This window comes from Pinus tabuliformis, chromosome 4_1 (assembly GCF_031772625.1).
Source record: "Pinus tabuliformis cultivar Carrire ecotype Pingquan chromosome 4_1, CPIR1, whole genome shotgun sequence".
NCBI classification, from domain to species: Eukaryota; Viridiplantae; Streptophyta; class Pinopsida; order Pinales; family Pinaceae; genus Pinus; species Pinus tabuliformis.
Genome location: NC_142303.1, coordinates 778285169 through 778301785, shown reverse-complemented (window position 1 = coordinate 778301785; position 16617 = coordinate 778285169). Strand labels below are relative to the sequence as shown.

Sequence of the window (16617 nt, the reverse complement as noted above, 5' to 3'; positions counted from 1 at the left end):
ATCCACTGTATCGACGCCAGGCTTCACAGGTCCTGGTCCTGTGTTCTCCTTGGCATAATCTCCTAAATTAGAAAGGAAAATGGTTGCCCTCAACACGGTATTACAAGCACCGGCAGCTGCCACCTGCTAGAAGTCACCTGCTAGAGGTCTCCTGACACCAACAGCTGGCTGTTGTGCACGACCAAAAGCTTCCACCTGCTCTAAGTCTCCAACATATACTAAAAAAAACTTTGCCCCGAACTTAAAATCAGTTGTCATAACATGTAAATTGGACTTTGGATAAAATTAATTGTCACAACATTCTGCAAACTCGACTTTGGGTAAGATGAATTGTCACAACGTTCAATCGATATCCGCGGCAATAAGACCTCCGAAATAAAACTTTGGGTAAAACAAAAAAGCCACGAAATTTGGATTTGGAAATTCAGCAACCTGGCAATAAGACCTCCAATATAAAACTTTGGATAAAAAGCAAAAAACATCAAAGCTCTAAAATAAAACTTTGGGTAAAAGCGAAAAACATCAACTAAATGCTCTGGTCAACTCAAATTAATAGGAAGTCAACGCCTGATCGAACGCTATTAGTCCCAGGCAGAGACTAATAACGGCAAACACCGTAAAGTCGACCTAGCAATTAACAAACTCGATCTAATTATTTGTTAATAATTTTTTATTGTTATGATTTTTTTAATGTAACTACAGACTCCACTAATTTCACTAGTAACATGTCTACTGTGTTAATTTAGTTTCGATTTTGACAATTATTTATTAACTGTATCAATTGAATCTCGAATTTAACAATTATTTACCATCATAATACTCCACATCAAAAGACAACTTTTCTAACCCAATGCTATATAATCTGAAGGTGGACTTATGAAACAAATGTAACTCAACCATAAGATTTGAAGATGAAACTTTTTTGAAACGACCATGGTACTTATTTGAATCTGAAACCTTTTTAAAACGACCATGGTACTCATTTGAGAATAAACTTTTTTAAAATGACCATAGTACTCATTTGAAAATGATTTTTCTTTAAATTGCCCATAGTACTTTCCCCTTATTCACTTTGTACTTTCCCCTTATTCACTTTATGGTAGAGACTTGCTGCCGAACAACCCTTTGTTAAAATGTCTATAGAATATATCCTTTTATATTTTAATATTTTATGATTGAAACACTAAACATTAAACACACATATTAGACTTACGAGCGATTCTTTTCATTACTTTTTTTTCCCTTCTTTGTTAATCTGTATAGCCCATATATATATATATATATACTATATATATATATATATATATATATATATCTATATCGAAGAACTAGTGTTAAATGTTTCATTCTCCTTGATATAAAGAAATACACGAAAATATTAGCTCCAATTAACTACATGGTTTTTTTTGAACTAACTCCATTCACCTATCCAAAAGGTGAAAATATTATTTTCTGGGTTAACTTCTGTAAGGTGATTTACTTTGATCTAACTCCATTCATCTATGCAAAATATGAAGATATTCCTTTCTGGCTTAACTTCTGTAGTCATGATTTATTTGGAATAACTTCATTAATCCGTGTTTTTAAGTGAAATTATAACCCATGTGAATAACTTCATTAAGCCATGTTTTAAGTTATCCCATGTTTTACAATCATTAAATAATAAATTTACCATATAGCAAGCTAACGGTATCACTAGTACACTTTGACCATCCATCCCATTGCTTTACATTGCAACATTTCATTCTATTTCATAGGTAGCAATACATGGAAACAATATTTGCGATTAACTTCAGTGGACACGATTTATTTTATACATGCAGATTCACTATGAATAGCCCCATTAACCAATGTTTAAGTGCAACGGGAGCGAAAATTCAAAATTCCATTGAATGATAAGTTTACCACAACCATATATATATACTAACTTAGATATCCTTCCCATTGCTTTACAGTGCAGTACATCAGACGTCTAAATAGTAATGATCCCAATTCATGACAGAGCCATGCATATAAGTTAGATTTAAACTTACTGAAAAAATGAGACTGTGAGGCGCTTGAATCTTTCGAGGAGAAAGCAGCATATCACCAGGTGGCCTATGATAGAATACCCTTCCAATGTCCCTCCGCATCTTTACGCTTTCTCCTACTTTCTCTGTCTTTCATCCCATCTCCTGTTTTACATAATTTATGGTTGCTGTTGTTGATGGTCACACCATATTCTACGCCAAATATCCACTCACTCTGCAACCGGGACCCCGTGCATGTGGAACACAAACCCTAATACTGCCATACAAATCCAATTAAATCCTCGCTCAATATGTTTCAATATTTAACATTTGTGACCCTAAAATACTACGACACAGACTGGACCCTCCGCAGTCACAGAAACTAGAGAGCAAGAGGACAGGAGAGGAGAGGAGAGGACAGATGAAACGCATGTCCGTTTTCCACCAAAGCGCATGGTCGCATCGACTTAGAACAATCAACTCTTCCCTATTAATTTAATGTGAATTCCATTGTTTAATGGAAGCATGGGCTATGAGCATCAACCATCCTAAAGGAAATATTATAAAAAAATAATTAACTATGAAAGTCCCAATAATGCTTCCACTAATACACAGTCTAGTTCAGGCCGACATTATCTTTAAACGTATTGTGTATTGCTCCATAGTTCACATTAACCCAGTGCAGAAACACCACGGCCATGCCCGCATTCACTAAAGTCAGCCTGCACTGGGGCCTATTGTTGAAATCAATGTTATCAAATCAATCACTTGAATCCTCCGCAATCTGTAAAACAAATCAGCATTGCAGCGGTGTTGCCATAGCCCATTCTGTTGTATTGGATCGTGTGGGTTGCTCCTATGCAAATTAAAATACATCAGGTTAATGTATAAAAACTTAAACCCTAACGCTATCAATTTCGAACATACAAACCTGACTAATGTCGTATTGCCATATATCATTATTTCTTTTATGTGTCACCTACACTGGATAATAAATTCTTAATAATTTAAGACATATTATATTGAGGCGCACCAAAATGTCAATCCAGTCTAATAGATTTGGCGTAGCCTAAGGAGACTTTTTTTTTTCCCGGGAATTGAAATTTCTGTCATATTTTGAAAAATAATAACAAATATTTTTGAAAATTTAAGTGAAGGCAATTAAATTTAAAAATTTTAATTATATTAAAATTTTTTCGATGGTATTGAATTTATTTATATTATAAAAATATGATTCAAATACTTTTTCCAAAATAAAATCTAATGTATAATTTTATATTATTATATTATTTTAATAATATAATGATAATTTAATATTACCATGAGCTATTTTTATTATTAATTAATATATACGAGTAGTTTATATTATTATTATAATATTTATATAATAATATATAGAAATAATTTGGTTGTTAATATTTATATAGTTATTAATAATCTTCAATCTAGTTGATAATATTTATATAGTTATTTAAATACCTATAATAATTATTAATGTGGTTGATATAAGCCTATAAACATATATCAATCACATTAAAAAATGTGGTTGTATATATGTTTCATATACACCAGTCTTTATTAATCACATTGGTAAATGTGATTGTGCTAATGTTAAAAAATTTTGATGGTACCGAATTTATTTCTATTATAAAAATAAAAATCAAATATTATTTCTAAATTTTTTTTTTTTTTTTTTTTGTGGCCATATTGTAACCACTCTGCAATAGATTTCTGCATATGCCCTACCCTAGGATCAATTTTAAAACACGATTTTTGTAGGATGCAAATCCTACGATAATGCTCCTTTATGTGATTCTGTTTTTTCATTTGATAACAGAATCCCCTTTCACGTTATTCAATACAAGGCCTTTTCGTCTTCTTTCTTTTACCTTCTTTATTTTATTGCATGACAAAATATTGAAAAATATTGCCACGGGAAAGTTAGTGGAGTTAAAAGGTCCTTAACTGGCAAAATGATGGATACATGCCTGGGTGAAAATTGACGGATCCTAGTGAATAAAAAAATACCTAATATTACAAAATAAAAAGTTTGCGTGGGAGTGAAGTTTTTTTTTTTCAGAAGAAAAAATCATAATAGATTATATTAAGTTTATATAAAGATCAGTATTACAGGTGTCTCAGTGGAGACATTTTGCAAATAGACAGGAGAAATTTTAAAAAAACATTTGAGTCCCCATGAGGAGGACCGAGAAAATTGCAGATGAAGGACCCCGGAGGCCGCCGCATAAACCTGTGTCATCATTGTTCATATCAGAGTGGTGATACTGCCAGATCGATAAACCATGTATGAGTCCTGATTTGTGTAAAGAATATACATGAGTAGGACCCTGAAGGCCGCAAAAAAATAGGAACAAAAAGATCAGGCCGAAGCATAATCATGAGAAGGACCTTGAAGGCCGCATAATAACAGGAACAAAAAGATCATTATCAGGTGAAAAGCAGCTTGATTAGAAAGGAGCTAATCTGATGAAGGCATGGAGCCCGAGATAGATATCAAAATAGAGTGAAGGGGCTGGCGGGAGTTCTAAAAGATCCGTTGGTTCCTCCACTTCTAGATGAACCAGCAAGTGAGGATGAAGAGGGCACGCCGGGAGGGGCGCTGTGAACTCCACCAGAAGAAACCATCCTGTACAGTTAGAAATGACCTGTGAGAAAAACCATAAGTCAGAGAGAGCTCGTACCAGATTGAAGAAGAGGCAGCACATTCGAAGAACATGTGAGCGTTTGTTTCTTGTTGAGCTGAACACAGTTGACACCTGCTCGGACCGTGCCATCCTTTTTTTTGGAGAACCTCCCAGGTGAGGTTCTTGTTGGAGAAGAGAAGCCATGAGAAGAGGATCGCTTTTAGAGGGCAGGGGGCTTTCCAGAGCTTAGAGGGAAAGATGGGGGGAGATGGCGGAAGGATCGATGAGAGGAGAGAGTAGAGATTTTTGACAGTAAGAGGGAGGGTGGGCTTCTCAAACGACCATACCAGTTCGTCCTTTGTGCCCATTTGTAAGATTCCTTTGTTGGAGAAGATGTTGATGACAGAGAGCCATAGGGGACAGAGGGGAGGGGGTAAAGCTAGTTGAAATTCATTTTTCCAAATGGGCTGTTGAGAGGACCACGAATCAATAAGCTTGTTCCAGGTGAAAAAGCCCCTTGAATGGAAGAAGGTGAGAAGAGCTGGGGGGATGGAGGATTCAAGCCTGTGCTGAGTTGGATCGATGCCAATGAGAACATTCTCGCCTGAAGCTATAGACCATCTTAAGTTCTGCAAGAAAAAAGACTGTATCTTCCTGAAGTTCAACCAAATGGTGGATCCGTTCCTGATGCCTAAAGAGGACCTCCTGTGCCAATAAGATATATTCCGTCCTTTGAGATATTTCTGTCTAATGAAGGTGCTCCATGGATTGTTGCCATATATGCCTCGGTGAAGAGATTTGCAGAGGAGCGCTTTACCGAAAAACCTCATGTGCAGAAGGCCCCAACCGCCAGACTTCCTTGGCCTTGTAATGGAATCCATTTTGACAAGGTGGAACTTTGATTGGTAAGAGCGACCGCCCCACATATAGTTTGCAGCCAAGGACTTCATTTTGTTTGAAACGGATGCGGGCAGAAGGAAGAGATGACTCCAAAAAACAGCGAGCTGGGAGAGAACTGTTTGCACCAATATGAATCTGCCAGCAAGAGAGAGTAAGCGCATTTCCCAGCATGATATCTTGTTGTAGAAGCGGTCTATGATCCAGTTCCAGTCACGAATGCGATACCCCTTTGCTTTTAAGCGGAAACCGAGATAGGTGAAACCATCATTTAGCAGCGCTAGATTTACACCAAATCGATCAGCAATCCATTGTGCTGTTTGGAGATTTGTTCCATTGTGATATAGCACTGTCTTTGTTGTGTTGATGGCCAAGCCCGTGGCCAGATGGAACTTCTGAAATATTACATATAAGCAGGCCCATGTGGATTTGCAGAGAATGGCGAAAATCAAAATATCATCAACGAAGAGATTATGTGAAAGAGTGATGTCCTTACACATTTTTACTGGTTTGCACCTTCCTTCAGAGACAGCTAAGTTAATGTGGGCGCTGAGGGAGTTCATGACCAAAATGAAGAGAAGGGGGGAAAGGGGGCATCCCTGGCGGAGCCCCCTCTCCGCTTTGAAGAATGTAGATGGAACACCATTTATGATGACAGAGAAATTTACACTCTCAACGCATGCCATAATCCAACTAATACCTTGAGATTGTAAACCTATTCTTGCGAGGAGAATTCTGAGAAAGCCCCAGTCCACACAGTCGAAGGCCTTTTTTAAATCAATCTTGAGGGCAGCAGCGTCCATGTTTTTGGAGCAGATGGAGAAAAGACATTCTTGAGCCATGGCTACAGCATCCAGGATAAGTCTGCCCTTGAGGAAAGCATGTTGCTCCTTGGTGATGAAGGAGTTGAGAACTTTCTTCATACGCTCAGCGATGATCTTGGAGGTTATCTTGTAGAGGGTATTGCATAAGGCAATCGGCCTGTAATCCCCAAAAGAAGTCGATTTTGCTTTCTTGGGGATAAGGGCAATGAAAGTGGCGGATAGAGCTCCATTAATATGACCCGAGATGCGGGAGGCATCTACCATACCCAGCAAGTCTTTTTTGAAGAGATCATAGAAATGAGAAAAAAATTCTATGGGCCAGCCATCAGGCCCTGGGCTTTTATCTTTTTTAAAGCTCTTGATGGTATCCTGAAGCTCACCTTCCGATACAGGTCTGAAAAACTCCTCATTTTTGCTATCATCAAACATGACTGGTAAGAGGTCGACTGCCCACATCATATCAGAAGCATCGCTTCCCTGTCGCTTGTATTGATCTTTGAAGAACCTAGTGGCCTCAGCCGAAATGTCTTGCTGAGAGAAGAAAAAACCTCCATTGCCGTCTTCAATCTTCCATATTGAGTTCTTTGCTCTGCGGCCATTTGCAAAATTGTGAAAAAACCTCGTATTCCGGTCACCCTCCTTCAACCAGGTGGCTCTGCTTTTGAGCCGCCAAGAGGCTTCCTCTTTTTGCAGCAGGTCTTGCTTCTTTTTTTCCAGAGACCAGAGGAGAGTTTTTTTTTCCATAGAAAGACCGCTGAATTGGACCGAGGAGGAAAGGATACCTATTTCCTTGTTTATGAGGTGTAGGTCCTGTTTATCTTGCTTCATCTTTTTTATCTGCCAGTCTTTTGTAGCAGTTCTCAGAGACTGTATTTTTTCCCGAAAGGTGAGCCATATAGCCTCATCGGATTGTAGAAGATTCGCCCAGAAGTTTTTTATAAACTCGTTGAAAGAGTCGTCCAGCAGATGAACTGTATTAAACTTAAATGCATAGCCCATCGTGCGCTCCATAAACTTCCATTCCAAAAAGATGGGCCTATGGTCTGATGTGGAAACACATCCAGTCTTCGCTGTCGGCATTCCCCATTGTTCAATGATGCTGGAATTTAGAATGAATCTATCGATCCTTTTGGCGATAAAAGCTGAGCCAAGCCTGCCATTGTCCCATGTAGGGGCAAGATTTTCAGGAATGATATCAACCAGGTCCCTTTGAAGGAGTTCCTGTCTCATTTTGTCGGCCATACTGTCCTTTTTCCTACAGCGGCCCCAGCATTCATTTGAGTTGAGAGTGAGGTTTAGATCGCCTGCAATTAAAAGAGATTGAATATCAAGAATTTCAGAATCAAATAAAGTATTCCAGAAGAGAGCTCTGTTCTGGTAGGGCGCATATGTATTGAGGAGATTAAGGATGTGAGGCCGTCCTCGAATGGATGCCGAGATGAGGATGCCGGCGCAGCACTTGTAAGCTTTTGCTTTTACCCTAAGCGGATCCCACAGAGTCACCAATCCACCAGATAAGCCCACTGCATCTGTGGCCGCCATGTGCCATGAGGGAAACATTTTCCTGAAAAAAGCCAGGGAGACAGAGCTGGAATGCATTGTTTCTTGAATGAAGATAATGAGAGAGTGTGCGGAGACGAGGGTCTCCTTTAGCGCCAGAAATTTGGGGGCGGCACCAAGACCCCTGATGTTGTAAGAGATTAAGAAGGTCATTTAGAGGGTTGACCAGCCAAGCATGCTCTAAGAGGCTGTGGGGAGGGAAGTTCGTGAATCGGGACATCAACCAAAGGCAGGTTTGTGATCTCCAGATCAGAGGCAATCGTCCGACCTCGGAAGTGACGGCTTCCCCCTTTTTGCTTTTTTCTTACAGTAATATTTTTGGTGGAGTTTGGGCTGATGGAGGGGAAAGAAGGCTTATGGATCGTCAGGGGCTCAAGAATGGATGGATGGCGCTGAAGGAGGAGATCGATGTCACTATCATGTCTGTTGACCGGCGAATCTGAAGGAGAATTATAAGGGGTCAGAGTCGTGAGGGCCTCTTTTCCTTTGGGATGTGCAGAGGGCGATTTGGTGGGAGAGGGGGAAGTTGACGAGATTTGGATAGGGTGCGATCCCACAACGAAGTCAACCTTATTCATGGCCGGCGGTGAAGGAACAGTCGCCTCCTCTTGCTGTTCGAGGATGGGAGGACTATTAAAATCTAACATGTTCATGAGCGGCGGGGATAGGACTGCTGTAACATTGTGCATCATTGGTAAGCGGGGACCCTTGAGTTCCGCCATGAATGGAGACCCCGGACGATTTTGTGAAAGAACCTGTGAGCTTCGGGCCTCATATGATTTGGAGAAGAAGTGATTCCCCGATAAACAGACGTCTTTAGATTGAGAGTCGGAGTTTGTTTGCCGGCCCTTCCGTGGAGGGGGGATGACAGTCTTGTGTCATCGGAATCTGCAAGTTTCAGCGAGGTGTCCCGTCCGATGGCAAGAGGAGCATCGGAACGGGATGCCCCAAAAATCAAGGCTCTGGCATATCGATGACCCCTCCCAGGAGATTTCAATCTGGTCGGGGTAGCCTCCCTTATAAGGCCTTTCGATAAGAATCCATGCGATTCTTTTATCCTTTTCGCCTCGGACCCATGGATCCACATAAATGAACTTTCCAATTGCGCTTCCAATCTGGGCCAGAATCTCTATGGTCCAAAGCTCTAAGGGCAGATTGGGAAGCTTGACCCAAATCATGCAGTGGGACGGAGTGTTTTTGAGCGGGTCAAAGCCCAAGTACCACTTTGAGAGGGAGAGGAAGCTTCTGCCAGAGACCCAGGGTTTGTTAAGGACCAACTCCAGATCCGACTCCTTCTGAAAATGGAAAGAAAACCAGTCTTTCATAAGACGAGAAATGATTGGTGTGTATCCAATGAGAGGGGACCAAGAGGATGTGATCCATTGCCTCATAATGTGTTCCTTCATTTCGGGAAAATACCACTTTCCCACCAGAGCATGCTTTTGAAGACTATGGATACGATCCGACAGTGATGAGCCAGAGACCGAGACGGCTTTTGGAGGAGCAACCGTTTTGACAGGAGCCTTATGCTTGTGGCGGGGCCGCGCTTGGGGGAGGTGATCCTTTTGTGGTGGCGGGCCCTGAAGAGGGGGGTCTCTTAAATCAGGTGGGAGCATGTCAGACACCGTGGCATGCCAGCCAGGATTCCGGGAGGCAGGATGACGTGATGATTCAGCCAAGATGGCAGCGGTAAATAAGGCCTTTATGGCAGGAGAGTCGCTTTCATCTGCCATCACTGCCAGAAAGGGAAATCTCTAGGATTGATCCACTCGTGCCTCAAGATACTGTGGGGGAGCCCAAGAAGGAGTACCGACAGAGAGAAATGCCTGGAGAATAAAGACTTCTTCTAGGGAAGTACAGGATAGATCATTCTCAGAAGATCTCGTCAGAAGAAAGAGCAAACTCTGGGAGAGAAAAAAGTGGAGATCAAACGAGAGGGAGGGATCCCGAGAAGTCGAATGACGGTAGTCTGCCGCCAAAAGAGAGAGCGCCGGGAGGACCAAAGAGCAGAGAAATTAAGAGGGCAGATGGCCGTGGCAGAAAGGAATTAGAACGTTGAAAGAGAGCAATTAATGGCTCAGAAGAGCGTCGGAAAAGAGGGATTTGAAAAAAGATCCGGGAAGCTTTTGCCGGAGAAGACAGAGAGGCAAAGGAGGATTCGAAGCTGGGACCATCAGAGGTTCTGCAATTGCTCTGTTGGCAGGGAGCTATAGTCAAAACAGCAGTAGGCAAAATGGAAGATACACCACCAGTTCCCAACTCGGAAGCGAAAGTCTCGACAAGGACGGTATACGTGAAAGGATGATTTTATCCTATTCAAAAATGCCATGAACATTTTATACCAGTGTTGGCCCTCCCCCCCCCGAGTAGAGAAAAGCAAAAGAACGGATAAAGAGATAGAGCACCCGCATGTAAGAAGAGTTCTAGTCATGACAGTCCATCTGTGTAGAATGAGGACAGATAACTAAAACAAAAGTAAAATCTATTCATGACAGTCCACCACACTCAGCGGAGATGTGAGTATAGTAATCAGCTTAACGAGAGTTAGGACAGATAAAAAACTCTAATCATGAACAGAGCGCAAAGACGAAAAGATACATTCCCATATCAAAACGGCATAAATTAAAGCGTATGATAATCAGATACGTACCAGGAGGCCGCGGGCGCGCCCGAGACGGAGAGCCGAGGCCAGACACCACCATGAACGAAACAGGAGCAACAGGGAGGCAGAAAATATGGCTTCCAGCCGGGAGAGGCTGGAAGAGGAAAACCAAAAGGATGCCTTAGAATGGGGATATATAGATGGGCTGTGATTTCCGCCAGAAGGTGGCCATGTAGCAGCAGAGACGTGATTCAGCTTGACAGTGGCACTTGGAAAAACGACAGCAACCGGAGCATGAGGGTGGATCTCTTTAAATTTGTTGCAAACATTTATGTTATTGCATTGCTAATTTATTTAGAATCTACTACTACCTCCTCTTCTTGGAATATTAAATTTCTTATCACCCCATGATGACAATCCCTCTAATTATTGGAATCACAATTTTTTCCACTTTAGTGGGTTTACCGTCAACCTAAAGAAACATGAATTTGAGTCACTCAACTAAAAAGAAATTGCTAAATTGCTATTTATCATGTTTTGAGTAAAAACAATTAATAACTCATATTTACAACCCTTGAAATATTTACAACCTTTTAAGTCTTGTATTTATAACTCATATTTATAACCCTTTAAAATGAAACTAACTATCTATATTTTTATTAATAATAAAAAGAATCTTCTTTAAAAAACTGACACTCACATGCTACTCCTATTGAAAAGGAATCAATACTCTTTGATAAGCAATATTCTTTGATAAGCAGGGAAAGCATTATACTCGACCTCAGGGAACTCAGTGGGCAAAATTATAAATAACTAGTTAATATTGATTTGCATCAATTTCTTTTGGTCCAACCAACAATTAAAATCCATCCCCTGCCACTGCAACAATAATACACCATATATCACCTTCCCATTAAAACTGAGAATGAGCTGCAAATAACTATGAGAACGCGGATTCCTCATAAGCATGGAGTCAAGTTTGATCCCTGAGCTTTGCTACAACCCTCAACTGTAGAAATATTGAATTTTTTAAGAAGACTCTGGCCATTTCATAAGCCGCTGACTTGACAGCAGAGTTTGTCTGTTGCTGAGTCCCAATCATAGAGATGTCTATATGAGTTATGTCAATGTCTAGAATATGGAATGTCGGTGTAAGTCCTCATCTCTGTCCAACTTATGTCAAAGCAAGGATGCTACATAGGAAGAAAGAATTGGTTAATCGGTTGTGGATGATGGCATTTTTCCTAGAAAATGCAATATCTCCTTCATTGATTTCAAAACTCCATTGCTTCACTTGCACCTATCTTCTCAGGCTTTCATATTGATAAAAACAATGTAGAAAATTTTGGTTGAGTTAGTTTCAAACCATAAAATCTACCCCAACTTCATCTAATGGGCTTGTAATATAGCCTTCTTTCCCGCATTTTCTTGATTATAAAATAATGTCAAAGTAAAACGAGAGTTAGAAATATTTTTCAACAATAGTCACTTGCATCAGATGATTATTATCTCGCTTGGTTTTCATCCTTATGGCTTAATATGGACGGACCATTTTCTGCAAGATTAGGAAAGCCTACTGTGTCTTTGAAAGATCGATTTGATTAATGGACATAAGTTAAAAATGCGGTGATCATCCTGTAAACAAATATATATACTCTATATATATCAAAGCAGCAGACTGAAAGCACTGAATTTGCCCATTTCAGACTCATATATGATATATCTATTCAAATGTTTACATAAACCAATATTTCATCCACAGTGGCTAAGAGTAGTATATATCAAAGACTGAAGGCACTGAAATTTCCCAATTCACTCATATATCTACTCAAATTTCTACACAAACCAAGATTTCATTGACAGTGGCTAAGAGTATAAATCAAAGTAGCAGACTGAAGGCATTGAACTTGCCCATTTGAGACTTATATATATATTCAAATTTTTAAACAAACCAATGTGTGATCCACAGTGGCTAAGAGTACATGCCCATTGCAAAATTCAGACTCATATCTATTCAAACTTTTACACAAACCAATGTTCATCCACATAGGATAAGAATATATATCGAAGTAGCAGATTGAAGGCACTGAACTTGCCCTTTTCATATTCATATATCTATTCAAACTTTTACATAAACCAGTCTTTCATCCACAGTGGCTCGTGATTTTCAAAATTTTTATGTATGCCATAATAAGCACCTCACGAATCAACTAGGAATTGAAGGCACTTGCACGAAGAATATAATAACATAAAACCAACGTATTCTTGCATAATAATAATATTGATGATAACACTATGCATAAATTGCTATCGCTTTGTTGTAAGCCACAGCAGGATCTTGATCTTCCTTGGCACAGATGTTACTGTCAGATGGACTGAGATGAATTTTTGCAGCCCCATTCTTCAATCCAACTTTATTCCTTTTCAATTTTGGGGCCATGAGAATCTGATAGCAGCCAACAAGTTTCTTCTTCTCCTTCTCAACCATCTCACCACCATCTTTCTGCTTTCCTTGATCTTTTCCCTGTTCCTTGCATGCAATACTGTTGAAGTCTTGACAGCGGGATTGTTGTTCTTGGGCATCAACAACATTATTAGGTTTAATGGACAGTAATTTTCTCACAAATGAAGGCCTGGGTTTGACAGGATTCCCCATCAAATCTCTGAAACCCACAACCCCCAGTTGCAGGGATGAATCTGTTCATTCTGTGAAGATCTACTCCATCAAGAATCATGGTGCCAAGGTTGAGAATGCCCTGTGGGTGACCAGAAGGACGACGGACCTGCAATGCGAAGAAACTCATCCCACTGAAATCTGTGCTCTCGTAGCCCTTGAGGAGAGTGGAAAGCAAGACCCTCACAGTGCCTAGCAGGGTATCCCTGAGGCAACCCACGCAGTATATCTCCATGATCACAGCGGAGCAAACTCTCTTCCACTCTGAAGATGGCCTTGTCGTTCCAAGTAGGGTTTGCGCCCCCTGTTCTGTCAATTGCGTCGTCAATTTTTTCTCGAAATTGATCCATACAACACAGTAGGTATACATCATGCCAACAAGATGCATCTCCTTCAGATCTTGAGCTGAGATGATGTTAAGCTCCAGCTGTGTGTAAGCTTCCCCCATGATGTAGAGTGAATTTACTGCACAAGGAAACGCAATATTCAGAGACCACCGTGATTGAAATTACAGGAGAAGAAACGCCATGAATGAAATTTTTTGAAATCTGAACATTGTATAGAACTGACTTATAAGACAAAACACATCATAGACTCTCTAGCTCATGATGATGAAAGCAGATGGAAATCAGTGCAGAAGGCCACCCCAAATGGTCATGATCGAAGCCAAGAAGCAGAAAAACCCATTCATAGATACAACAATAATGGAACAAGCAAAAACAAATTTGTACCAAATCCATTTGTTGTTTCATTTTAGAATTTTATTGTTGTGATTTCCATTTCAAAACTCCATTACTTCACTTGCACCTATAGTCTCAGGCTCTCATATTCATAAAAACAATGTACAAAATTTTGCTTGAGTTAGTTTTAGATTATAAAATCTACCCATTTCAAAACTCCATTGCTTCACCTGCACCTATCTTCTTAGAATCTCATATTGATAAAATCAATGTAGAAAATTTTGGTTGTTAGTGTTAGACTATAGAATGGAGGGTTAGGAAGTGGTTACCATCGGGGTCTCAGTCCTCGATACAGGTGTAGTTCAAGTTATGGTCGTCGTTCTCTAAGACGTTGATGTTTCAAACCTATATGGGGACGAAGTATTAGCAGGTCACCTCCACCTCGTCATGATCATCGAGTTCAACCTTGCGATCATGTCTTCTGCTTCTGGTGTGTTCACTGTGCCATGAACTATCACAGAGTCATATTGTTCACTCTGTAGGAGTCCATACAATCATTTTCCAAGAGTGTGAATTTCTTGACTTTATTCTCTTGAAAGAATTTCTTAAGGATTATAGACAAAAAGAAGAACACATACAAGAAGAAGAGTGAAAAATGAAGATATTCTCTCCCGAACTTGATGATCCTGAAACTGCTAAAATCATGTATGGTTCAAAGTTGAATGGCTCAGAAACTGCTACAAATTTTATGGAATCTTTACAAGAAAAATCACTTTTAGAATTGAGCACTACAACAAAAAGCACGGATAGTATTTACTCATCGGTGCTATTAGGAAGGGAACTGAGTCAATGCATAAATCTTCCTGTCATCAGAGTGAATCAGTTGATGTTGAAACATAAGTGATCGTTAACATTCTTAAAGGAAATGATGGTCCAGGAGGTGTTCATTATGTTTCTACTTACTTTCTATTTTGAATGCAAGATATGTTCTTGCAACGTAGCTTTATATTCTTTCATACTGTAACATATTAAGACATAACCTTTCACCTAGCATTGCATTTCAACAACAACCTCACATGTTTTATTAGAGTTAAGTGCATGTATGGCAAAAACTTATCTGTTCTGTTACTCTGTATCATCTCCATATGTTAATAACTTTAATTTATAACGGCAACGACTCTCTTAACTTTTAATGAATTGATGTCAAAGAGATTACAAAACATGTAGATCAAAAATAGCTTTTTTTTATTAATATATTTTAGTTATACTTCAAAATTAATTCATATTAAAATATTTTATTCATAACCCACATTGTATATTTTATTTTATACAACATTAAATCTTTTGAAAAGTATCACATATTTTTTTTTACTTCTAATTATTTTACATTAAATTATATTAAGTCATAGGAAAAACTAATTAAACATGTATAATTTTTTTTCTTTTTTATTATAACCCACATTGTTGTTCTACTTAGATACTATTTTATTTTTATTTAAAAGGGACATGTGTCAACTCCAAATTGAGCATTAACATACTTACACATGGCGTTCACACTAGGTTGTAGAATGATTCACACTGGGTCGTAGAGCCTCTCAGCTCAATAATTTCCAATGAACCAGTCTTTATTGAATTAAAAGGCCATTCTCTTAAGTATGGTTATCCATAATAAAAAACTATTATTGTCTTTTCTTTATATGGCTAGCAACACCTAATGTATTGTATTTTCTATGGCTTGCAATCCCATTGTAATTTACAATTTTGTTTATAATTTTTCATGGGTGCTTATATTTCTTTCTATTATCAATAATTAGAAGCTTATTATTCCTTTTGATAGAATATCCATTGGTATTAATGATTATTATGTTTACTATTCTTTCCAATCAATACTTTGTTAAAGGATTTCTTTGTTCCTTTACAAATTTTAATGTATAGACATCCATATTTTAATTTTAGTTTTTTTTAGCAATTTTCTAGTAAAGTATGAAATCATTATCAATGTATGTACATCTATCATAAATCTTGTACATTACATCTTTAAACTTAATGTGTCCAATAAGATTTATCATAAGAATCATACTTGAGTAAATACTCAATTATTCTTACTCAGATTATCAATAAAGTTTCACACCCTTTGGTGCTAATTTCTAGGCATTATACAAGTATGTAAAGTCCTGTATATAATATACACACACTACTAATATTTATGTTCATCAATTAATTGTACTTCCTTGTGGAAGTTCTTACTAGACTATTCACTTTGATGTAGCAATTGTAACATCATATTCAGTTAATTAAAAATAATTTCTAGTTTTCCATCAAGAGGCCTAAGCAAGCTCACAAACAAATTTGGTACAAAGGTATTTTAGATTATTAAGTCAATTCCATGTATCATTAATCATTAATCATAGTCATCTACAATTTTTTTACTATATGGCTATCCTCCAAACTCCTCTTGTGGATGAATCTTAATTCTTCAGTTTAGATGGAATTATATTTCTAAATTATGCAATTCTTTTCAATTAATAAGCTTATCTAGCTTTGGCTGAATTATATTATAGGAATCCAGTTGCTTCAATTCTAATTCCTATTACCATAACCAAACTAAGAATTCTTTTTTTGATCTCAAAATATGACTCTATCTCATATACAAAACCATACATGCATAATAATATATAAAATTAAGGTAGAAGGTTGTATAGATATATATTATTATGCTCCTAGTT

The 16617-nt window shown here is 38.5% G+C and overlaps 1 protein-coding gene across 1 annotated transcript; it reads right to left on the bottom strand.

The window, feature by feature from the left end:
- Positions 1 to 8813: 8813 nt before the first annotated feature.
- Positions 8814 to 9668, bottom strand: LOC149178443 (uncharacterized). Its single transcript, XM_089422097.1, has one exon. The coding sequence runs from the start codon at positions 9666 to 9668 to the stop codon at positions 8814 to 8816; it is 855 nt and encodes a 284-aa protein (XP_089278223.1).
- Positions 9669 to 16617: the final 6949 nt, after the last annotated feature.

What these genes read in the sequence shown, in the direction of transcription:
- LOC149178443 (XM_089422097.1), bottom strand. Translation starts at nt 9,668, where the DNA reads ATGGCAGATGAAAGCGACTCTCCTGCCATAAAGGCCTTATTTACCGCT.